General features: G+C 43.9%; 1 protein-coding gene across 8 annotated transcripts in view; it reads left to right on the forward strand.

Annotated features, from left to right (window-relative positions):
- TENM4 (teneurin transmembrane protein 4) overlaps positions 1–24,816 on the forward strand; it is an 858,468-nt gene that overhangs the window by 608,600 nt on the left and 225,052 nt on the right. For 7 of the 8 annotated variants that reach the window (XM_075919469.1, XM_075919465.1, XM_075919466.1 and 4 more), the window contains one exon: positions 22,958–23,128. The exons of the other annotated variant lie outside the window; for it this stretch is intronic. In XM_075919469.1, coding sequence (XP_075775584.1) covers positions 22,958–23,128 — 171 coding nt within the window. The remainder of the gene's footprint in view (positions 1–22,957; positions 23,129–24,816) is intronic. 8 annotated transcript variants of the gene reach the window in all.

Here is a 24,816-nt window from a genome sequence, read left to right on the forward strand (position 1 = left end):
CTAGTGACACTAGAGTTTAATAAGAATATGGCCCAGATCCTCCAGCACGGTCAAATGTGCTTGGTGTCTTGGATGGAAAAGATGGCATAAAATCATCTTTGCTGTTCCTTAGTCTTAGAAGTGCAAGATGCTGGTTTAGATCCTTATACATGACACAGAGCTGTTTTAATATCAACTCTAGTTTCACCTATCTCCCGATAAATTAACATACTACCTCAGTCTCAGGCATCAGATATCTGAACAATCTGTCAATTTACGTATTATATGGCTCTCATCAACATCATATCCCTAAAAATCATATTTAGCAATTTTGTCATGTCACAAGAGGTGTTAAAGCTGTTGCCACCACGCTTTCATGTAAGTGTTTTTCTGGTACAATGTGTAAGTGGTGGCAACAACATGGATTTGCAACTACTTAGATCACATCTGAATTTGTGCCTTGATCTGTGACCTATTTTAAGAAGTGCATAGTTGATTGCAGTGGCTAGGAGGAGGTGGTTCAGAGTGGTATTTTTTCACTCATCTTCTAAAAACAAATATGAGAAAGCTAGTTTATGAGAACCAGATTAACAAGACAGCTAAAAACTACTGTAAGCTATCTTTGCCATATTATTGACACTCATTTTTCAGGACCCACTCAGAATTCAGATGATACAATTAAAAAACAATGGACCTGATTTTCTGCTGCCTTGCTCTTTTGTCATCATTTATTCCTAAGCAAAATGAATGCAAATTGCTGCCAACTGTCTTGGATACAACTGTGCATGGATACTTCTGATTACATAGCATTTTAAACTCACTCCATATAAGTGTAAATTACTAGTCAAGGTGCAAGGCAGTGGAGAATTACATCCCATGTCTGTAGACAGCCCAAACATTTTGAACTGGAATAGGGTTTAGTTAGCCCAGACCAGGACTGGCACAGCCTTTATGACAGTGACACAGATGGGCCAGCCTACTCTTCATTTCACAGCTGAGATCGACCTTTGCACATGAATGCTGCAGAGGAATCAGTTCTGCAGGTCTTAATCTCTCCTGAAAGGAGTTCTCTTCATGTCTGTGTTTTTATTTCATACTAATTACTGTGGAATAACATAATTTAATTACAGTTCAGAAGAGAAAGAGAGAAACATTTGCCATAAATGGATTTTCTTTCACTGTTTTTAAACACTAAGCTTTGGTGTGCGTGTAACTAGTCATAATAATAGGCTCAGATAAGGATGTCAGTGACTCTGAAAAATACTCCTGCATTAGAGTTCAGTGATTATCCCCGCTACCTTCCTTTTCTACTGTAAATTAGAAAATACCTTCAAAGCCTTATGTGCAGGATTTGGTATAATTTTCTGTTGGGCTTTGTGATGGTTTAGTCTGGTGCCTGGAAGTCAATCCATCCCTGTTAAGTAGCAGAGTTCATTAAGATTTTGAAAGGTCTGGTGTATATATCAGGACCTAAAAGAGCTTAGTAGAGAGGAAGTGATCCCAGAAATAAGTAGTGTTTGGGGAGGAAGTTCCATCACTGTTTCTTTAAGTGCTGATGCTAGCTTGGCTCTGGCTAGCATGTGGACATTGGAGCTCAGGCAGCAGATAAGGCTTATAAGCCCACCAAACTCACAGAATCTGAGCTCAGGTGGTTTGGCCCAAGTCTCCATCTCTAATAAAGCCAAAATGATCTCTCTGCTATTTTTACAATGCTAGGCTGACTTAAATTATCATGAGACTGTCTGCCTAGGCTAGGAAGCTCGCCCCCAGCTTCAATATAGACATGCCCAAGCTATCTGTACTTTACACCTACTTGAAGGTGGTACATCTAGCAATGAATCTTTTGTGATGTCTCTGAAATTCAGCCCAAATTTGGTGAAATAATAAGTTTAAGAAATCTCAGTTCAGCTAAAATCTTGGAAGAGTCCATCTACATTGAGCATGGCCCATCCCCTAATAACTGACTATGTTGATCAGACTGCGTGCACCATTGCCACAACTAAACATGTTACATTTATGAATGGACTGCACATGTGGCATCTCCACAGAGTATGTGCCAACCTGGAGATGGGGGACTGAGCTGGCTGCTTCTTTCTCCTGTCACGATTCTTGTGGGGAAATTATGTGATCATGTCATTAAAGACAGTTATCAGGATGCATATGCATAAGGGAGCTAAATTAAACTTGCGCGGGCAACCTTAATTCTGACATTTCCCAGATTTTAATTCCATGGCTTTGCAAACTTCATACTCTCTTAACATTGTTTTTGGGATGTAATTCAATAAGATGGCTATGGGCCTCATTATAGAACTCTGTGGGTTGCATCTGACTCTTTTTTTGCCTTTTTCTCTCTGCTGGATGAGTCCTGAGGCTGAAATTAACAGATTGGCAGGTATGTTAAATTTTGTTATTGAGAGCGCTTTTAGCACCGATCTGTACCATTCACTTAAGATTTATAGCTCCCTCAAGTTCTGTGCTGGATTTTGCCTGGAGTCTCTAGAGAGATGGAGAAATTGCAGTGTCATTAATTGTGCTGTGTCATCCATTTAATCAACTTTCCCAGACTGTACATTCATACCCATTTGCCAGGCTTTTGTAGAGAGGAAGTAGGGGTTTCTTCCCAAATTAACTTTAATCATTATTAGCTTGTTTTTTCAAGTTTGCTTGGAAAGAGATAAGAAAGTAAAATAACGTGCACCTTCATCTTCTAGGTCTTCTGAAAAAAATGAAGTGCCTCCTTAAAACATCTACCTAATAAAGCCATTCACTTCCATGTGCTAATGATAAGGCAGAGAAGACTGGGTTTTAGGGCTGAATATTTGAGATTCTGAGCATCTGGTCCTGATTCAGTAGAGCACAAGAGTAGTTCTGTTGAAGTCAGTGGGACTACTGACATTGCGGAAGGTAAACTTGTGGATAAAGTCATTTGCTGGATCAGAGCTACCAGCTTTTTGTTCTGTGATTGCATTGGAACTTCATAGATGCTACCACAATACAAATAATAAATAAGTGCTGAACCATAGCTGTTTTATCTTGGTGAATTACATTCCCTCAATTAGGGTTCAGCAATTATAGGTGCCTAATGAAATGATATGAGTAAAATTATATTGTGCGTAACAGGCTAATCCAGAATTTTAGTAGTTGCAAAGCAGGGTGTGAAGCCCCCTGTCTGTGCTCATTTCTCTAATTGAAGTAAGTTTTCCAATGGGAAATTTCTATTGCTAATATTATATAGACAAATTAAAATACCATTGAGAGGTACGGAGGGACAATGTTGTAATGACTTTGATCATGAAGAAATCTCAGTTATATATATATTAATACGACCTCTGTCATAAAGGGAATCTGAAAGGAAAATATTATTTCTTCAGAGAAAGATCTGAGCATGTATAACACCAAATTTACTAGCATCTGTGGGACTGAAATCAGCTGCTCCAATGCCTAACAGCAGCAAAATGTTGCTGAGGTTCATCTTTCAACTTCCTCTTCTGCTTTCTCATTGGCGCAAGTGTGGGGAGGAAATTATAGATTATACATAAGCAGAAAGCTTCTTTGATAAGCTGGGACACCTTTACATATAAATTATTTTTTTTCGTAGGTCGACACTTGAAAAAAGCCTCCTAAGGAAATGAATATAAATAAGCTAAAGGTTTAAAATGCATTTTTCCTCTGTGCAGGAAATGACAAGCCTGTGAGTAGGACACTCTAAAGCTGGTGGGGGCAGTTTCTCTTCGCAGTCTGAATGAACAGGCAATCACTTGAAATTCTTTGATCCCCTGGGTAATTAGGGAGACTTTGAATAGGAAGTGCTGACTCTTTCATTGAACATGGAGTTTAACCGCTTCATTTCATAGTATGTCTTTCTAGTCATTTCCTTGAAGCCTTCAATGGGTGCTTCATCTGGAAGCTCTTTTGTGGCTATCAAGAGCAATTGACAACTACATTAAAATATAAAATATCCTTCAAAGAAGGTACCGTTATGATTTGGAGGCCATTTACTTGCACCTTAGAAGTCTCTAGAGTAGTTGCACCATACAGGAAAGAGACATCTTGTTTAGATAAAAAAGTTAAGCCTGAAGCGGTGACCATTGTGTCAAATGCATTCTTTGTGCACAGTCAGTACAAGTGACTAGGGATGTGGACGACTAGTTGACTATCTGATAAGCAAATACTTATCGGATAGTTGAGTCGACTAGTTGCCTCTTCTCTCTGCCTCCCCCCCCCCTTCTGCCTTTATCAGAAAGAGGCAGCAGGGCAAGGAGAGAAAGGGGTACTTCAAAGCAGCAATGACAAGTAGAGCTTGGGGCCAGATCCCGGGCTCCACGGAATGTTTCGAAGCGGCAGTGCTGCGGGGAGTCTGGGGTCAGTGGGGGTGCATTTCATGCGGTGCTTTGAAATGTCATGGGGAGCACAGGCCTATGCTCCCTGCAGAATTTTCACCTTAGAAGTGTAGCAACAGCCCTAGGGTTGTTGCTATATTTCAAAGGTGAAAGTGCCCTATCAACTAATCGAATAGTCAATGCAATTTTCATCGACTATTCGATTAGTCAGTTACTCCAAATTTAAAATCCGTACAAGTAACCTCTTGGGAGGATGGGGCTGGTGATTGGTGGTAACATCTGGAGAGGTTTCCAAAGGAGATCGGAAAATTCTACTTTGATTTCTTGTTGAAATGGTAGCCTGGAGCCCAACTCTTTATTCCTGTCCTTTATAAAGTAAGGTTATCCCAGCCCAAAAGTTACTTACATTGTTTATTTGGGTGAATGGTTCATACATAGAACAAGTTCCAACAGGCTGTGCTAATGCAGGGCAGTTTCAGCCGAGTGGGAGCCTTGCACCCCATGTTCTACCCCTTCTCTCATAATGAAAAGAGGTGAAGCCTTCTGTGGCGGTGGTTACCTGTGATGCACAGGCACCATCTTTATGAGTTGCTGGGAGAGCGGGGGGCAGAAGGGCGTGTTACCCTGAATTCTACCTCTTGCCACTCCTCACTCCACCTCTTCTCCCAAGTCTCATCCCATTTCTTCTTGCCCTGTGCTCACCCTATTCCTCACCCGAACGCTGCTGACCCTCACTGTTCTCCCTCCTCCAAGGGTCTCCTGCACATCACTGAACAACTGGTCACTTGAGAGGGAAGGGCAAAAGCTGATTCTCAGGGCTGGCAGTGCATGCTGAGCATCCACTGTTTTTACGTGGGTGCTCCATTCCCAGAGCACCCACAGAGTTGGCACCTATGCTGGGTTGTATTCTGTTCAGTTCAGGATAGAACAAAACATGCTGAGAGGCGGTATTGTCTTTGTTGCTGGTAGGAGCAGAAGTCAGAGCCATTGTAGTGTGCTGGAAAGAAGTGAAGACATCACAACTTGGGACTTGTCCTCACCATGTGTTTAACTTTATATAAACAATGTGAGGGAGTGTGATGAGGGCCCAGTCTTGCCATCTGTATTGTCTACTGACTCAAGCTGTGCCATGAGAGTCACTTGGCTCTTGAACTACTGATAAGTTAGTTCCCAGAACAGCCATCAGGGCAAAGTGGGGTTCCACTTAGTAAAGTGGCAACAGGCACTCAGGAGAAATGTGTTTGTTTGCTTGCTTCCTTTAATGTCTATTTTGCTGCTTTTCCCCTTCATTTTATGGGCCTTTTCCATGATTTATTGAAAGATTGACAAAATGAGTGATTATTTCATGCTAAAAGACTCCTTTTCATAACAACATTGAATGCCAGAAAAGTATGATTAATTCAGCAGCAGTCAATTCTTCCACTTCTTCAAAAATCATATAATTTCAGTGTAGAGAGAGACAGTTATTCAGATAATTACAGTGAAGTTTATCCCAGAGATAGCAGTGAAAGAAATAGATTTACTTGCGGCAAAATTAGCCCTGAGTACTTCACTGGTGGAATCTATAGTATTTGAACTGTTTTAAAAAATAGCAGTTCTCACATGAAAGATATAGTTACTACAAAGGGCCAGCATGATGTTTTGGCCCAATGGCAATTATATTAGAAAAGGCTACATCCTGTTCAACTCTGGAAAAAAAGAAAGAGAAATGGAAGACAGAAGAAGCAAGTTGGATACACGGATTGTTCTAAAAACCTTCCCATTACATGTGTGAGCCCCCAATTTTTCCTGTCTGTTGCGCCTCACTTCCCTTGCTCATGACCTCCCTCCATCCACTCTTTTCTAACGTACTCCCTTTCTTATATTCCCTTGTTTTCTCTCTTGCTCTTTCTTAATTCTGTTTCCTCTTTATTCATTGTTTTTGTCCCAATAACCTATTCCTTCTCTTTCTGTTCTGTTCTTCTCTGCTCTCTCCACCTGGGTGCTGCTAGGGGGGAGAGAGTACTACCTTTTGAAAAGTGCTCCTTTCCCATGGGCTTTGGTTTAGCTATTATTGAGTCCCAGAAGTACTCCATAAAAGCCAAAGAATTTGCTGTGCTGAGATCAGAATTGGGACCTGCAGAAGCACTTGCAAAGCCTTTAATGTTAGTTTTTCAACTCAGAGGATGTGTCTAGACTACAGGGTTTTGTTGACAAAAGTTTACTTTTGTTGACAAAACTATACCTGTGTCTACACTACCGCTGCATTCTGTCGACAGTAAGTCGACAGAACGTGGCAGTTTTGTCAATGGCGGTAAACCTCGTTTTACGAGGAATAACTCTTTTGTCAACAGAGTTCTGTCAACAAAAGGTAAGAATGCAGGGAAGAATTTATGTCGACAATAAAGGCCTTCAGGAAGAAGCCCTGATGGATACTCCTGCCACAGCTTTCAACTCTATTGTTCCTGCCTGTAGCCATCTTTAAAAGGCACAGGCACCCGGATTAGCATTCTGGCAGCAAGCCAGCTCCAGCCAGGACCCTGACTGCACAGCTCTTCCTGGCCCTTCCAGGGACACATCCCCACAGGAAGCCAGGAGCACCAAACACCAGGCACCCTCCTGGTCTGGGCCCGAGATAAAAGCCCTCTTGGAGCTCTGGTCCGAGGAGGAGGCTCTTCAGGCCCCACAGTCCAGGCAGAGGAACGCTGACATCTACGCCAGAATGGCTGATGGCCTGGTAAAGAAAGGCTACCACCCCTGCTCCTTAGACCAAGTCAGAGCCAAAGTGAGGGAGCTGCGGCAGGGGTCCATTAGGACCCGTGAGCGCAGCTCCTGCTCTGGGGAAACGGCAAACTATTGTGCCTGTTACAAGGACCTGGACCGGATCCTGAGTGCAGAGGAACCCCTGCCTCCCAAGAGGGTTGTGGAATCTGGCTTGGAGACCCCTGTGCAGCATTGGTTGCAACTCCAGGGTGAGACCGCAGCAGATGACCAGCAGCTCCAAGGAGCGGAATACACCACCAGGAGCACAGCGACCCTGACCCAGGAGCCATATGCCCACACTCAGGAGGCCTCCCAGGCAACTTCAGACACCAGGGAGGGAACATCAGGTGAGTGCTGTGAGGGTCCAACACACACAGGGCAGGGCAGGCGGGAGCCAAGTGGATGGTGCAGTGCTGTGACATGTCATGCTGATCACAGCCTGGGGTGGAGGTACACACATGGCCAACTCAGGGAGAGCTGTCCTACGCACAGGCACCCGCATGGCTGTGAGGCACCACCTGCTCCTGCAGGCAGTGATGCCAGGTGCAGGCAAGGGTTAGGGATGCTGGGATTGCCACACAGCTTCAGGCCTCTTAGCAACTTGCAGGAACCCCAACTGTGGCCTGACACTTGTCTGTGCTGCTTGGGCATGGGGTGTGTGTGAGGGGCGGCATGATAGTGGCCTACACACCTGGGCTCCAGGGAGGCCGTGGCTGCTGGCCAGGCCACACCATGCCTCACTGAGATGCACATGAGCATCCTCTGACCGTAGGACAGGCACTGACTGCTGAGAAGAAGGAGGGCATGTCCTGTCAGGGAAAGTGTAAGCATGCATGACTGACAACTTTTCCCTCTTGTCCTCCATAGCCGGACCAGCTGACCAGGAGGGGAGCGCCAACCTGCCCCACCACCCAGACGGCTGCAGGGAACCCATTGGCATTGGCGCATGTATTTGGACCTGGTATGCCAGCACATCTCGGTCCTGCAAGGGATGCAGGACACAGTGAACCAGAGAATGGAGGTAGAGGCAGAGTGGTGCAGGTGCTTGCTGGACAAATTTGTCCAGCAGCGCACTGAGATTTGCGCTACTATTTGGGAGGCCATGGCCTTCCCCAGTCCTATCCCTGGTCCTGCTCCTCCTGCTCAATCTGCTCTTCCCCCCCCCCCCCCAGCCCCTGCCATCCCAGACCCAGGTACAGCCCCACCTCCTGCCCAGCCCCCTACTATCCCAGCCTGCATGCATGGCTGTCTGCGAGAAGGCCTCCGCAGCCAAAGTGCCAGGGGCTCTTCAAGGCAACACCCTCAGCCCTAAGCCTCCCCCCCCCCTTCCAGGTTGACATTCTCCCTTCCCACCTGTGAGTCACTGAAGGGAAGCACTTTACTTTGTTTACAAACACTTTATTTTTCTGAACAAAAGAGTATTTTATTTTTTCAAAAAACCAACGGTGAAATAAACTGTAAACATTTTTTCACCAACACCTGTCTCTGTTGTCAGTGTGTGATGAATGCGTACAAGGTGTGAATGTGGGGCCAGGAGGGGTTTTGGAGAAGAAGGCACTGGGGCATGGGGCAATCCCACAATTGGAAGATCCTGGGGGAAATCATTGGGCTCCTTGGGAGAATTACTCCCTCAGGGCTTCTCAAAGGCGCAATGCCAGATGGTGGGCTTGCCGGATGCCAGCTGTCCAGGGCTGCTCAAAGTGCCTCCCTTCCACATCAGCCTGTGTTCCCCACACAGCTCTGAGTTGATGGCCATCACCACCTGCAGAAAGGTACAAATACAAACACACATAACAGGACATTAGAGGAGTTGTGTGGGGTGATGAGATGTGCTCCCCCATGCCTCTCCTCTCAGACTCCAAGAGCCCCCCCTCAGACAGCCCTCCCGTGCTCCCCGCACCACCGCAGGGTGAGGCCAGGAAGGCTTCTTCCACTCCCACCTCTTCCCCCATTCCCAGTGCCCAGTCCTGACCGTCCCCCTTATCTGCCCGTCCCCGCCCCCATGGACTGTCTCCCAAGAGTGACTTACCTCCATCAAGACAGCCCCAACAGTAGACTTCCCCACGCCAAACTGATGTCCCATGGAGCGGTAGCTGTCGGGGGTGGCCAGCTTCCACAGAGCAATAGCGACGCGCTTCTCCAGGGGGGTGGAGGCCCACAAGTGGGTGTCCTGGCATTTCAGGGCAGGGGCAAGCCAAGCACAGAGCTTCTGGAAGGTGGACTTTCTCATTTGGAGGTTTTGGAGCCACTGGCCGTCGTCCCACTGCTGCATAACAAGCCAGTCTCACCAGTCAGAACTGGTGCTCAGCCTCCAAACTCACCTCTCCAGGAATAAGTTCGGTGGCAAGGGCAGTGGGGGCTGGGGGCTGCGGGTGGCAGGCTGAGTGAGGGGCTCAAAGCTGGGCTCTGAATCCAGCTCTGCCACAAATGTCATGATGCAGATGCAGCACAACATCCAGCATCACAGTGTGGGGCCATCGCCTGCCCAGGGGCAGCTTAGGCTCCATGGCCAAAAACACAGTGCAAAGCACAAAACCAAACCTGAAAATAAACTGCTGTGGTGTCCAAGGAAGCAGAGCAACCAGAGCAAAAACTGCAGCAGCTTTGTTTCCCTCTAGGAGGTAGGCAAGCCAGAAGCAGGAGCAGAGCAATGGCTGTCCAGGAGGATCTCTTTAAGCACGCGTCTCTGCAAAGAGCGTGCAGTAGCATCTGGAATTTAACGCTGCCAGAAGCACTTCCAGGTGCCTTCTTTTGTTGACAGGGTGAGGCCAGGAAGGCTTCTTCCACTCCCACCTCTTCCCCCATTCCCAGTGCCCAGTCCTGACCGTCCCCCTTATCTGCCCGTCCCCGCCCCCATGGACTGTCTCCCAAGAGTGACTTACCTCCATCAAGACAGCCCCAACAGTAGACTTCCCCACGCCAAACTGATGTCCCATGGAGCGGTAGCTGTCGGGGGTGGCCAGCTTCCACAGAGCAATAGCGACGCGCTTCTCCAGGGGGGTGGAGGCCCACAAGTGGGTGTCCTGGCATTTCAGGGCAGGGGCAAGCCAAGCACAGAGCTTCTGGAAGGTGGACTTTCTCATTTGGAGGTTTTGGAGCCACTGGCCGTCGTCCCACTGCTGCATAACAAGCCAGTCTCACCAGTCAGAACTGGTGCTCAGCCTCCAAACTCACCTCTCCAGGAATAAGTTCGGTGGCAAGGGCAGTGGGGGCTGGGGGCTGCGGGTGGCAGGCTGAGTGAGGGGCTCAAAGCTGGGCTCTGAATCCAGCTCTGCCACAAATGTCATGATGCAGATGCAGCACAACATCCAGCATCACAGTGTGGGGCCATCGCCTGCCCAGGGGCAGCTTAGGCTCCATGGCCAAAAACACAGTGCAAAGCACAAAACCAAACCTGAAAATAAACTGCTGTGGTGTCCAAGGAAGCAGAGCAACCAGAGCAAAAACTGCAGCAGCTTTGTTTCCCTCTAGGAGGTAGGCAAGCCAGAAGCAGGAGCAGAGCAACGGCTGTCCAGGAGGATCTCTTTAAGCACGCGTCTCTGCAAAGAGCGTGCAGTAGCATCTGGAATTTAACGCTGCCAGAAGCACTTCCAGGTGCCTTCTTTTGTTGACAGAGTGTCTGGAAGTCGACGCTCTTTTTCGACAAAGCGGATCGCTTTTTCAATCTGCATTATACAGTCTAGACACTCCTGTTCAACAAAGCCACTGTTGAAAAAAGCCTCTAGATGTACCCAGAAGGAGATGTTGTGATGGAAAGCTTGGTTTTACCAAAGCTTGCATGTGCACTTTCTCCCTTTCTCTTTCTTTGTTTAACATAGGAACATAAAAGTGGCCATACTGAATCAGACCAATTACATACTGGTCCATCTAACCCAGTATCCTGTCTTGACAATGTCCAGTGCAACAGGTAATGAACAAAATAGGGCAAATACTAGATGATTCATCCCCTGTCATCCAGTCCTAGTTTCTGGCAGTAAGAACACCCAGAGCATGCAGTTACATCTCTGGCCATTTTGATACGCAGTTACATCCCTGACCATCAGCCAGTGTGGGGCATATTCTCCAGGAACTTATTTAATTCTTTTTTGTAATCAGTTATACTTTTGGCATTCACAACATCCACTGGCAATGAATACAACAGGTTGACTGTGCTGTGTGTGTAGTTGTAGTGCTGCCTTTTGTTTCTTTTAAACTTGTTGCATAGTCATTTCACTGAGGGTGCATCTACACGGCGGCAGTAGCTCGAAATAAACTACGCAATTTGAGCTATGCAAATTGCGTAGCTTATTTCAAGCTTATTTCATGGAACGAGGTTTATCAAGACATCAGAATAGCAAGCCTGTTATTTCGATTGCATTTGCAAATAACAGGCATGTTGTTAAGATGTGGAAAACACTATTTCGGGGATACCGGACATATCCCGAAATAGCACTGCTGTCTAGATGTACCCTGTGTGAGCTGTGATTCTTGTGTTATGGTATGAAGGGGTAAATTACACTTCCTTATACTTTCTCCACACCTTCCTTCATTTTGTAGGCCTCAGTCATATCAGAGTCTCTTTTCCAAGGAGAAAAGTCCCTGTCTTTTTAATTGTGTCCTTAAATGGAAGCTGTTCCATACCCCTACTCATTTTTATTGCCTTTCTTTGTATCTCTTCCAATTCTAATATGTCTTTTTATATGGGGCAAATGCACAGAGTATTCAAGGATTAGGTCTACCATGGATTTATATAGAGGCATTATGATATTTTCTGTCTTCTTAGCTATCTCTTTTGTTTTCTAATATTATATTAGCTTTTTTGACTGTTTCTTTACATTGAGCAGATGATTTCAGAGAACTATCCAAGATTACTTTGAGATCCATTTCTTGAGTGGTAACAGCTTATTTAGATCTCTTCATTTTGTATGCACAGTATAGTTGGGATTATGTTTTCCACTATGAATTGCTTTGCATTTATCAACATTGAATTTCATCTTCCATTTTTGGTGCCTAGTCACCAAGTTTGGGGAAATCTCTTTGTAACTCTTCACAGTCAGCTTTGGACTCAACTATCTTGAGTAATTTTATATTTAAAAAGTTTAGTGGAAATTTTGTCATTTCAGGTACATCTACACAGCAATATTATTTTGCAATAACTAGTGTTATTTCAAAATAACATAGTCCATGTCTACACTGCAGGCAGTTATTTCGAAATAATGTTGAAATACTGTCAAGCTTGGGGACTTCTTACTCTGACTCCTGTAACCCTCATTGTACAAGGAGTAAGGGAAATCGGAGGAAGAGTGCTCTATTTCGAAATAAGTGCTGTGTAGATGCTCCCTATTTCGAAATAAGCTACACAGATGACATAGCTCAATTTGCGTAGCTTATTTCAAGTTAAGCCCTGCTGTGTAGACGCACCCAAAGGGTGCACCTCTTTCTCCCAATCATATATTGATATGTGTTGAGCAGCACTAGTCCCAATACAGATCCCTGAGGGACTAAGTTCACTTTAAGCAGCATAACTGCGGCCCATGTTCTGGCTATTAAGCCCTGCCTGGGGACTCAGGGCTTCTAAACTTGGGGAGAGTTGTCTCTCTCAGCTGCAGCCCTGAGTCCCCATGCAGGGCTTAACAGCCAGAACATGGGCCGCAGATGGGAGAGATGACTATCCCAAAGTTTGGAAGCTGCAATGGGTGCAGAAGAAGGAACCCTCCCAGCCGGCACATATCTGTGACCAGTGAGGAAACAGCAGGTCCAGCTCCTAGATGGGGGGCTACAGAACTCTGTGCACTACCCCCCCCCCATATTGGTGAACATAAAAGTCATTCCACACATGGACATAAAAATATAGAGGGAACACTACTGGGAGACCCCTCTATTTATACCTCTTCAGTGTGAGAACTTGACCCTTTGTTTCCTCTTTTATCCTGTCTCTTTTATTTTATAACTGCCTAGTTTGCCTAAGGGAGACAAGTAGATGAAGTAATCTCTTTTATCTGATCATTTTCTGTTGGTGAGAGAGACAAGCTTGTGAACTGCACAGAGCTGATCCTCTGTTCAGACTTTATCTCACTCACCTTATCTCTATAATATCATGGGACTGACATGTCTACAACAACTGCACACTTTGCTTAAAAGATTTTGTCAAAGAGCTTTCTGAAAATCCAAATACCCTATAACCACTGGATCACCATTGTCCACATAGTAGTTGAATCCCTCAAAAATTCTAATAGATTGGTGTGGCCTGATTTTTTTTACAGAATCCGTGTTGACTCTTCCCCAACAAAATATGTTCATCTATGTATCTGATCATTCTTTTCTTGATACTGCAGTTGGGCTTATTGGTCTGTGGCAGCCAGGATTGCGTCAGGAACAATGGCATTATATTAGCTATACTCTAGTCATCTGGTACAGAGACTGATTTAAGTGATCAGTTACATATCAAGGTTAGTCATGCTGCAATTTCGTATTTGAGTTCCTTCAGAGCTCTCAGAGTGAATACCTTCTGGTCTTGGCGACTTATTACTGTTTAATTTATCAGTTTTGTTCAAAAACATCATCTACTGACACCTGAATCTGAGACAGTTCCTCAGATTTGTCACCTAAAAAAATATGACTCAGATGTGAGAATCTCCCTCACATCCTTTGCAGTGAAGACTAATGGAAGACTTAACTTCTTCACCTTAAGTGTCCTGGTGTCCCACTGATTGGCAGGTGATCTGCATCTGCCTTTTTTTTTTCCTGTTACTTTTTTTGGTCTTTTGTTAATTATTCTTTACATTCATTTGAGACTGCTTAATTATACTTTACACATTGGCTACGTCTACACTGGCCCCTTTTCCGGAAGGGGCATGTAAATTTCACTAGTCGTCGTAGGGAAATCCGCGGGGGATTTAAATATCCCCCGCGGCATTTAAATAAAAATGTCCGCCGCTTTTTTCCGGCTTTTAAAAAAGCCGGAAAAGAGCGTCTAGACTGGCCCCGATCCTCCGGAAAAAGTGCCCTTTTCCGGAGGCTCTTATTCTTACTCCCTTCAAAGTAAGAATAAGAGCCTCCGGAAAAGGGCACTTTTTCCGGAGGATCGGGGCCAGTCTAGACGCTCTTTTCCGGCTTTTTTAAAAGCCGGAAAAAAGCGGCGGACATTTTTATTTAAATGCCGCGGGGGATATTTAAATCCCCCGCGGATTTCCCTACGACGACTAGTGAAATTTACATGCCCCTTCCGGAAAAGGGGCCAGTGTAGACGTAGCCATAAAGTGCTGGACTTTATGCTCTTTTCTGTTTTCCTCCATAGGTTTTTACCTCCAACTTTTAAAGGCTGCTTTTTTGTCCTAACCATTTCTTTCACTCTCCACTTAACTTGTGGTGGCTTTTTTTTTTGGGGGGGGGGGGGAAGGGAAGGGTTCTTTCACTGTTTTGTTTTTAATTTGGGGCATGCATTTAGCCTGAGCCTCTCTTATGGTGTTTTGAATACATTTCCTTGGAGCTTGAAAGCATTTCACTCTTGTGACTATTCCTCTTAATTTTCATTTAATTTTCCTCATTTTTATGTAGTTCCTCTTTTTGAAGTTAAATGCTATTGTGGGTGGGTTTCTTTGCTATTTCCCCCCTACAAAGATGTTACATTTAATTATATTATTGCTGCTATTACAAAACAGTGCTTTAGATTTAGTGCTCCACTTAGGACTGAATCAAGTATTGCCTCTCCCATTGTGAGTTCCACAATTAGCTGCTCCAAGAAGCAGTCATTTGTGATATCCAGAATGTTATCTCTCTGTCCTGTCGTGAAGTGACATTACTCAGTTAATATGAGGGTGGTTGAAATCTCCATTATTATTGGGTTTTCTGTTTTGTCAGCCTCTCTAATCTCCATGAGCAGTTCCCATTGTCATCAACCTGATTGGGTGGTCAATAACATATTCCTACAGTTTTACTCTTATTATTCAAGCATGGAATTTCTATCTGTGGAGATTTGATGGTACAGTTGGATTAATTTAAGATGTTGACTCTATGCTTTTTATCACATATGGTACCACTCCCGGACCTGCCTAACCTACTGTATTATTCCTATATATTTAACTCAGATTCAAGTGTATTTACCTCCTGAGATATAAGACAGAATCCAAATTCAGAGCATTTGGGGGACTATGGGAATTAGGCATCCAAATCCCATTGAATTTCAGTCGGAGTTCGATATCTGACATTCATACCCTCCCTGGACATTGTTCCTCCTCCTCCTCCTGTTGTTATTATTCATTCATTCATTCATTCATTCATTCATTCATTCAGTATTCCCAGGAGCCTCTGTATATTCTGATAAATGCTTTTTTAATAATTCAGGGCCAAATCCTGAAACTGTTGCTATTTTTTATGCATTTCTTGGTTTTGGATGGGAGTTTCCTCTGAATAAGGAATGACCAAGTGGTGAGACTTAACTTTGGGGTCTGACCCTATTAAGAACAGTGTAGGAAATAGTAGCAAGAGATTATGAGCCCACAGTGTAAATGCACATTGCAAGTCCCCCTTTAAACACAATGGAAAGCAGCTGGTGTCTTCAGCCATAGCCTTTCAATTGAGCCTTAATGTCAAGCATTGTAATGGATTGTTTTGGTTATTTATTACACTTACCTTGCCCGCTTGGGCAAGTCAACAATCTAATAAAGGGCAGCAATGAGTTTTTCAGGGTTCTGCTGACTTCTGTGGTTTCTGGGGGTCTCTTATGCTTCACTAAACATGTCTTGTCTTTTTTTCTCCCTGTGATCTATCACAATCATCTGTTTCTTTCTGCTAACTCCCTCACTTCATCAGCCTGTCCCAAGAGATGTCCATTTTGTTGACTGTGTGAATTGCCATCCTTCTTTGTCTTTTTTTATATCTTAAATGCTATCCCATGTTCTCTTTAGTATGCTGAGCATGATTTTGGCTGCTTTGTTTTTCTGTGTCATAAGCCAATGGCTGTAATGGAAACATATCAATAAGACTGTGCCTCTGAAAAGCAAACTGTGAATCCCATTACTACTTTATTGGGCTTTACAACAACAGACAATGAAGCTCACAGGCACAGAGAAGAGCTATATAATAGGAATAATGCCATGCCGAAAAAGAATGCTGTTGTATGACATAAAATTTATGACAGATCTCAGAGGGGGTAGCCATGTTAGTCTGTATTTTCAAAAATAACTAGGAGTCTTGTGGCACCTTACAGACTAACAGATTAATTTGGGCCTAAGCTTTCATGGATAAAAACCACTTAGTCAGATGCATTGGTTTTTATCCACAAAAGATTATGCCCAAAAAATCTGTTAGTCTTTAAGGTGCCATAGGACTCCCCCATTATTTTTATAAATATAAGGTGCCATAGGACTCCCCATTATTTTTATAAATATTTTTATAAAAATTGTGAGCCATCATCTTCTTTTCCATTTGAAAGGTAACATTTTTTAGCTATGAGAAATAAAATGACACCATCTGAAGTTTCCATCTACTGTCCTTTCTAAAATGAGTGTGACTCTAGTGCCTATAAACCCACTTCACCACTATATTTTGGCGTAAAGTGGCCCTCTTACTGGTTCAGTCAGCAGAATAGCCACGACATGAAAGGTCATAGAGCTGGAATCCCTTGCCACCAAGAGACACCCCTTCAAAGCAAGGTTTAGGCTTGCTGCAGGTGTGATGGTAGGGAAGCTTTTCCTGCCACTGACTGTGTGCTGTTACCTGTTCAGAAGATTTCAGAATCCACACATCTTTCACCAGCACTTATTTCATTTAAAAGTAGAGGATTTGATTTGAAAATTGAAGCTTAATGGGTCATTTGTCTCACTAGTGTGTCTTGAACTGTGGCAACGGGGTTGATTTGGTCCAGTGAGCACATACACTGTATTTTCCCCACCAAGTATTTCAATTCCAAGAAATAATAGAAGAGTGTTTTTAACTAGGCAAAATGTTACCATGGCTTCTTAAACGCACATGGCTTCCTAGGCAGTGAAAGCTACATGTTAGTACAGTGAATGGTACATTTTAATGAATGTTAATTCACTGTGCTCTTTTAATACCCAGGAGTCTTCAATATTAGAGCAACTATTGAATATCCTGTTTGGGGGGAGAGAGAAATTATTAAGATGGAACTTTCACTTTGAGAGTAGAGCAGAGCAGGAAAAAAGCCAGAGAAAGTGTTGAACATGGGTTCAGATTGATCTGGAGGCTAAGAACATCAGGTGCCTCTACTTCTTGTTTGGCTTCACTTTGCTTTTAGGAACCATTAAAACTTCAAAGAGCATGATTATGTCTGTTGTCCATAGTTTCAAGACCTCATTCTTTACATCACTTTAGTGAACATGACTGAATTTTTTTTATTGTTCTGCTCTCAAAACATTTAAACAACAGTGCGCATCAACAGTTATAAATATCCCACTGATATGTACGATCTAAAATATCCATTGCTGTTATTACTTGACGTTTCAGAAAGATGAAGGCCTTTATAGGAGAGCAAATGAGAGTCAGAATCTTCCTCCAGCTTCCAACACCATAAAGTTTTGGTATTTGTAAAACAGTAATCACAATTGCATAATCAGGTGGTGAGATATTATTGTTTATGGAGAAAGAACTGAAATCGGAGCCAGTTTCTAAAGCAAGCACAGACTTTCTGGTTTGGTTTCAAGTACAGTTTTATGGTTAGTTTCCATATTATGCAAAAATTGACTTATAGGTACATCTTATTGGTCTATATATCTGTCCTGTCCAGGTATATACACTACACTCATCAGTATTCTGTTACAAGCTGAACAGCCCCTGTTTACTAATTGTGCTTACTCAGGAACTCTTCTCCATCTTAATATTCAAAGGGCTATTATAATAACAATTACTTATTAATTAACACTTTATTTCATAAAAACTTTAAACGTGTAATCTTTACACATCGTATGGGAGGCACAGGGACCGCAGCTATCTCAAGCTACGTCTAGACTGCAAGCCTCTTTCGAAAGAGACTTTTTCGAAACATACTTTCAAAAAAGCCTCTTTCGAAAAAGGGCGTCTAGACTACAACCAGTACTTTCGAAAAAGCAAGCCGCTTTTTTGGAGAGAGATCATCCAGGCAGTCTGGTTGCTTTCTTTCGAGAAAGCACGGTTTGCATTACATAATACCATTTTTCGAAAGAGCACTTTTGAAAAAAGGAGTTATTCCTCATAAGACGAGGTTTTCCATGGTCAAAAAAACTGCTGCATTCTTTCGATTTACTTTCAAAAGAGCGTGGCAGCAGTCTAGATGCAGGGGAAGTTTTTTTGAAAAAAAGGCCACTTTTTTCGAAAAAACCCTGTAGTCTAGACACACTCTCAGAAATTTCCTATTTTATTTGAGGGAAAATCTGTTAATTCATGGCAAGGGCTGACTTTTTAATGAAGGCCTCTATGATAACTTTTCATTTCTAACAGACTTTCCAGCTAAGACCTTAAATCCTTAAGAACATGCATGAACTAAGCTAAGCAAGATACATGTTAGACAGGTAAACATTCATAGCCCCCTTTCACACATGGAGAAGCTAGCGAATTCTTGCCCTCATGTCTGGCTGATGGGTCTTGGCCACATGCTTATGGTCTTAACAGATTGCCATATTTGGATTGGGAGGGAATTTTCCCTCTGGATCTGTGACAGTCCCCTGGGCTCAAGCACCCTGCCTGGTGTCAGTCCCCGTAATACACGAGGTTCGAAGGGATGCCGGAAAGGATGAGACCACAACTGGGGGTTTTAAAAAGCACAAACTGATTTTATTTTGATGACGCCAGACAATCATCAGAACAAAAATTAAACAGATTGCCAGACAACACAAAACAATTCCCTGAGGCTTTTCTAAATCACAATAATTCCCAATAACTGCCCAGGGGTTAGGAACAGTTGAATTAACACTGGTATTGTCCATAGGGCTGATTATTTACACAACTTTATACAAGGAAACAGTAAAAACCCTAAACCACAACTATTTATAAACTAACTTAGTAACTTTTTAACCACTGTCACTTGACAAGCAATAAGGACAACTAAGAAATCAATTAGGAAAGGGATGATGGCGGGGGGAGGAGTTATACCAGTTCTGGAGACAGCAGGAACACAAGTACCGGTCGCATGCTCATAAACTGTCTCCACTCGGGTCGACCAACTCGGAGTACACTCAGTAAGACTCGAGAGCAGGGGGTGCAAGGCGTCTGCGTGATCAGGCCAGGCGTTCATTCGATGTGAATCCCCAGTGAGAGAGGGGCTGCCTGCCTGTTTTATTGCCTGTGAACTTATCACCCCATAGGTTGGTTTTTGCTGCAGTGGGTGGAGTAGCAGGCCTGAACACAAGTCAGCCCATTGGCTGATCTTTCACTGCAATGGGTGGAGCGAGCAGGGGAAGATTATTAATTTACATGCCCTTATATGGAAAACACTCCACCTCACAGACAGAGCCCCCTATACCAGCCTTAGAGGTATTACAGGCTATGGCTCCCTGCAACGGGCAGCCATTGTTGTAGTTCTGACTCGGACACCTGGGTCCAGGACGGAGGCCCTGCAAGCCCAACTGCCAACTGTCTCTTTTGCAGCAGGTCTCTGGGCATGAGCACCCCACCTGGGTCCGGGACGGGGTCCCTGCAAGCCCAACTGCCCATTGCCTTGTGTTCCCTTTACAGCAGTCCATTCCGGGGTTCTATACCCCAGTTGCCTGGGACTCTCGTACTCCCTCCCGGATTTTGCCTTGTCCATTCCTCACAGGGATGGGGGACCTGGGCCCTCCCTCTTCATCAGGTCCCAGCCCGGGGTCCTAAGTGCAGGGTCGACACTTCCCTGCACGGCTGACGGGGTGCATTCCCGAAATGTGTCAGCCCACGAGCACCACAAGGACCCTGCCCCGGGCTGCTTCCTTCCCTCCACTGGCCCCTGGGTGGCATCCTCCAGCTCCCCAGTGTCTACCATGGTTCTTGGTGCCAGTTCCTCAATCTGGCCTCCAGCGCCTCTCCCAGGGCCTCACTGGAAGGCAGCGTCCCCCATCCGGGACTCACTGCCCACCTTCCACGGACTGCCAGCCATATCCCTTCGCCAGCGCCGGCAGGCCCTTTTGAATCGGCCTGCCGGATGAGACGCTGATTGGTGGCCCCGCCCACTCCGTGATGCGGGACTTCCCCACATCACTTCCGGGCAGCTGCCCGATGCCTCCGCTTGGCCCGGCAGTATGCTGGGATCCGAGCTCGTGGTGTTGGCGCTGCCCCAGCTGGGTGAAGGGTCTTCGTTGTGCCTCGGTGCAGCGGCAGCATCAGGCCCCTCGGGCTCACCGTCACCTGTGCGGCCCACTGCGCCCCCATTCCAGCCGGCCAGCATGCGGGCCGTCACAGGGTCATATTGGCAGAAACCCAGGAGAGAGGAGGTTCCATCTTCCTCTGCAGCATGGGGCCTGGGTCACTTGCAGGGTTAAACTAGGATAAATGGTGGATTCTTCTTCAAGGAATGGAGCTATTGTATTCCACTGAGGATTATGCACATGATTCTCTGTAATTTCAAATCCTTAAACCATGATTTTGAGGACTTCAGTAACTCATCTACAGTTAATGGGTCTATTTACAGAAGTGGGTGGGTTGAGGTTTTATGTCCTGCAATGTCCAGAAGGTCAGACTTGATGATCATGATGGTCACAGTCTGCAGCTCTATAAGACATTGAATGACCTGATGATTTGCCCAACGACACACACAAAATCAGTAGTCTTGGTTTCCAGTCATTCTATCCTGTTTGTAGAACAAGGTGTTCAACTTCCATAATCTTTTTAATGTTCCCCAAACAATGCTAATTTCTTCCACTTAGCTTTCTCACAATAATTATCCACAACAAATAAATTCCTACTGGAGGACAACAAAAGAGAAGGAAATCTATATTAACTAGTAGGCATTCAAATACTGTGGTAATACGCAGAGTATGAGGCAGGAAACATGGTCTACTGGAGAATGCACTAGAATTGTACTTAGACCTGGGTTCGGAATCCCTTTCAGCCACAGATGACCTATGTGAACTTGGCAAAACATTTCATCTTCTCTGTGCCTGAATTCCTCATCCCTGAAATGAGGGTAATACTTTCCTACCTCATGCAATATTGTGAGGATAAAATCCATTACATATTGTGAGGTACTCAGATACTGTGATGATCAGGGCCATGGAAGTATATATATACATAATGTATAAGCAGTTTGATATCCAAGGCTCTGTCATTCATACTTGGACTGCTCCCCACCTCCCCACCCCCTTTTGAAACCTTACTCTCATGTAGCATTTCTGGAGAAACCCATGTGCCCCCTTCAAATCAAAACCATATGCCAGTCTATCCTAAGTTTTCTGTTTGAGTCAACAGTTATATCTGAAATGACTTGGCTTTGAATGGATTCCTGAGAGTCTCTCCTTTCTGAGAGGGAGTTTATGTGAATTTTTCTTTCTTACTAGATTAATTGGGGTTTTGATAACAAATCCAGTCCCTGTTTACACGGGAAAGTGGAAGTTCTAATTTCACTCAAACTTATTTATTTTCCATTACCTACTGACAATGAAGAAAGACACTCTTGTTCATGCTAGTAGATGTCCTAATTAACTTTTAACCAGATAGTGGTAAGTGCTAATTTTGCTATGTATGTCCAAACCACTTATTTTAAAAGAACTGTTCAGATGCCTTTACAATCCACTTGAAATGGATCCTTTCCAATGCAGAGACTTTACTAAACCCAGCACTCATCATTGGGATGTTTGACAAACTTGGGCATATTTTTATAAATAAAATGACATGTATAGGAAGTGAAAATGTGCTGTTCCCTTCCTCTTTGTTTATGTTAAATGGCTCTGATGTTAATATTACTGTACATTTTCTTGGAGAAACTATTTTGTGAAATAGGAGTCGCTCCCTTAATAAGAAAATGTCATTACAAGTCCATTGAATATCGGATCATTTAGCCATTGAGTGCCTGAAGGTAAACTGGATGGTGATTAAATATGAAATGTTTATGTTCGGGAAGAAAGGAACGATACAGGAAGCCACATTGCTTTCCTTCATGTTTTCAGGGGGTGCGTCTTAATTGCATAAGCATGCTTCTCTCCATACATGTGTTTGCTTTTTAAGTGCTCTGTCATGTTCTTTAACTTTACTTGCCTTTATGTAATTTTGTGGAACAGATGCATACACTGGATGGCCTTGGTGCAAGCAGAAACCTACACTGAGTTGTGTCCTGGACTCATACAAATCCAATCAGTGTTATTCACTTTTAAACCCCCAGGATGATTAGTAGAAAGCTGGAATTGTCCCAGGGAGAGCTGGGTCACATGTATTACATGCTAGACACATACAACTAAGATCTTAATGGTAAAAGAATGAATTATATATGGCTGACTTTTAAGCTGCTTACTCAGTCCTTACTCAGTCAAAATTCTTACTGTCTTTCCCTGTATAAGGACTGGATAAAAATGAATAAGGGCCAGGAGAATAGCTTGTTAATATGACAGTGCACATCAAAGGCTCAGTTTCCGTGGATTTATTGATGAATAAGTAAATATAACATCACATCTTCTTAAGTGTTGTAAAATTGCTCACTGAATTTCCATCCCAGCTTCAGATGTATTCTGTGATCTGGAGTCCAATTCTCATCTCACGCTGGCATAAATCAGGAGCAATTCCGTTGAAACCAACAGTGCTAGACTAGTGTGAAACTAGTGTGAGAGGTGAACCAGACTGAAGAAACTGGCATGTTTTTGTTATTGCAGAACCCATATGAGCTGTCAAATAACATAAATCCCATGCTTTTCTTTTTAGCAGTGATTAGTATCAAGCAGTAGGGTGAGAGTCTACTAAGTGTCCCTGCAGTTATGAAGCTCTCCCCCACAGAAAAAGATGACTTTTCTCATTGCTCACTACAGCCATGCACCTGTTTGGCCTAAACTGGCACCTGCAGCCGATGGAAGGGCAGATGTATGAGATCACGGAAGACACAGCCAGCAGTTGGCCAGTGCCAACGGACGTCTCCTTATATCCCTCGGGGGGCACAGGGTTAGAGTTACCTGACAGGAAAGGCAAAGGATCCAGTGAAGGTATGGTTGGTGTGTGTCCATGTTGTGAGTCTTCTATGTCTGCCTCTGATGTCCAACCATCCAGACTCATACTCCATCATTCCCATACCGCCTTTCCTGCAGTACCATAGTTTGGTGCTTTCCCAATTTTTCATGCCTAGAACTAATAGCAATCAATCATGTTTTTGTATATTTCTAAATGTCATATCCTTTTAATGTCCTTTAACATGATAATAAGGAGTGTGTCTTCAGCAAACCTATGAGATCACTATCAAGGAGCGAATATCAATACCACATCTCATATGGGTACAGTATTCTACCACAAAAGCCCTAATGACGATGCCTCCAGAATTGTCACTGTGCTTTCTCCACAACAATACATCAGTCATATTGTAGTATTTCTTTTGGTTAGTAGTTGTCATTGTTGTGGATACCAAAGTATTAACTAAAAGCTGTTGGCATTGCAGGCTTAGGCATAGTGAAGTTGGCAATGTATCCTCAAGGACACCCAAATGAAATGCCTGCTGACAGCCTTCATTTCCCGCTAAAGTTAAAGATGCTGAGCCTGCTCAGAACCACGCAGAATCAGGGTCTAATTTAAAAAAACAACATGTTATTCCACAAGCAAGCATGAGTTTTGCAACATTGATTGTGTTTTCAGTGGGGGCATCAGTGCCAGAAATATCTTCAGGGTCTGCAAAGTACAGGGTTTTCATCACTCTAAGAATCATGTAGGGGAGATGAGGAGATGAATTCAGATTTGAATTTAATAAAGCTCTTTGTGCTGTGATGCCGTTTCTTCATATTTAAGTGACCATAAGATCAAAAATCTCTCATTCCAGTAGAGTTATAGTTATTGGCTGGTTTTGGTAAAGTTTTTCTGATGGGGGATGGAGAAAAGTAAATAAGAGGCAAGGACTGTGGTCTTGATCCAAAGCCCATTGAAATCAATGGAAGTCTTTCCACTGATTTCAGTGGGCTTTGGATCAAGCCTTAAATAATTACACTTAGGCTACGTCTACACTGTAGCCTTCTTGCGGAAAAGCTTATGCAAATGAAGCGCGACATGGAATCTTGCCACGCTTCATTTGCATAATTAATTAGCAGCCGCTTTTGTACAAGAAACTTTTGCGCAAAAAGGAGCTGTGTAGACGGCTCCTTTTGCGCAAAATGAGGAAGAACGACTCTTGCGCACGAGGGGGTTTTTGCACAAAAAAGAGCTGTTAACCAGCTCCTTTTTGCACAAAAGCCTTTTGCGGAAAAGTGGCTGCTAATTAATTATGCAAACAAAGCATGGCGATATTCCACGCTGTGATTCATTTGCATAAGCTTTTCTGCAAGAAGGCTGTAATGTAGACGTAACCTTTGTCTATGTCTAGACAACTGAGTTGTTCTGGGATAACTGCCGCGTCCAGGGAACATGTCTGCTCTTCTGACATTTTTTGCGGAAGAGCAGACGCACTCTTTTGGAAGCCCTGTCTTCCTTGTTTTCTGAGGAAGAAGGGCTCTTCTGAAAGAGGAGGTTTTTCCAAAATTTGGCCTAGAGTAGATGGGCCAAATTTCAGAAAAACCTTTTTCGAAAAAACAATTAGAAAAATATACGCAAATTGCAGAGTGCAATTTGCGTACCTTTTTCCGATAAAAAGCAGCAGTCTAGACGTAGCCTTATTCATTACAGAATTTTTACTTAATGGGATTATCTGTCGTTA

This window comes from Pelodiscus sinensis, chromosome 1 (assembly GCF_049634645.1).
Source record: "Pelodiscus sinensis isolate JC-2024 chromosome 1, ASM4963464v1, whole genome shotgun sequence".
Taxonomy (NCBI): Eukaryota; Metazoa; Chordata; order Testudines; family Trionychidae; genus Pelodiscus; species Pelodiscus sinensis.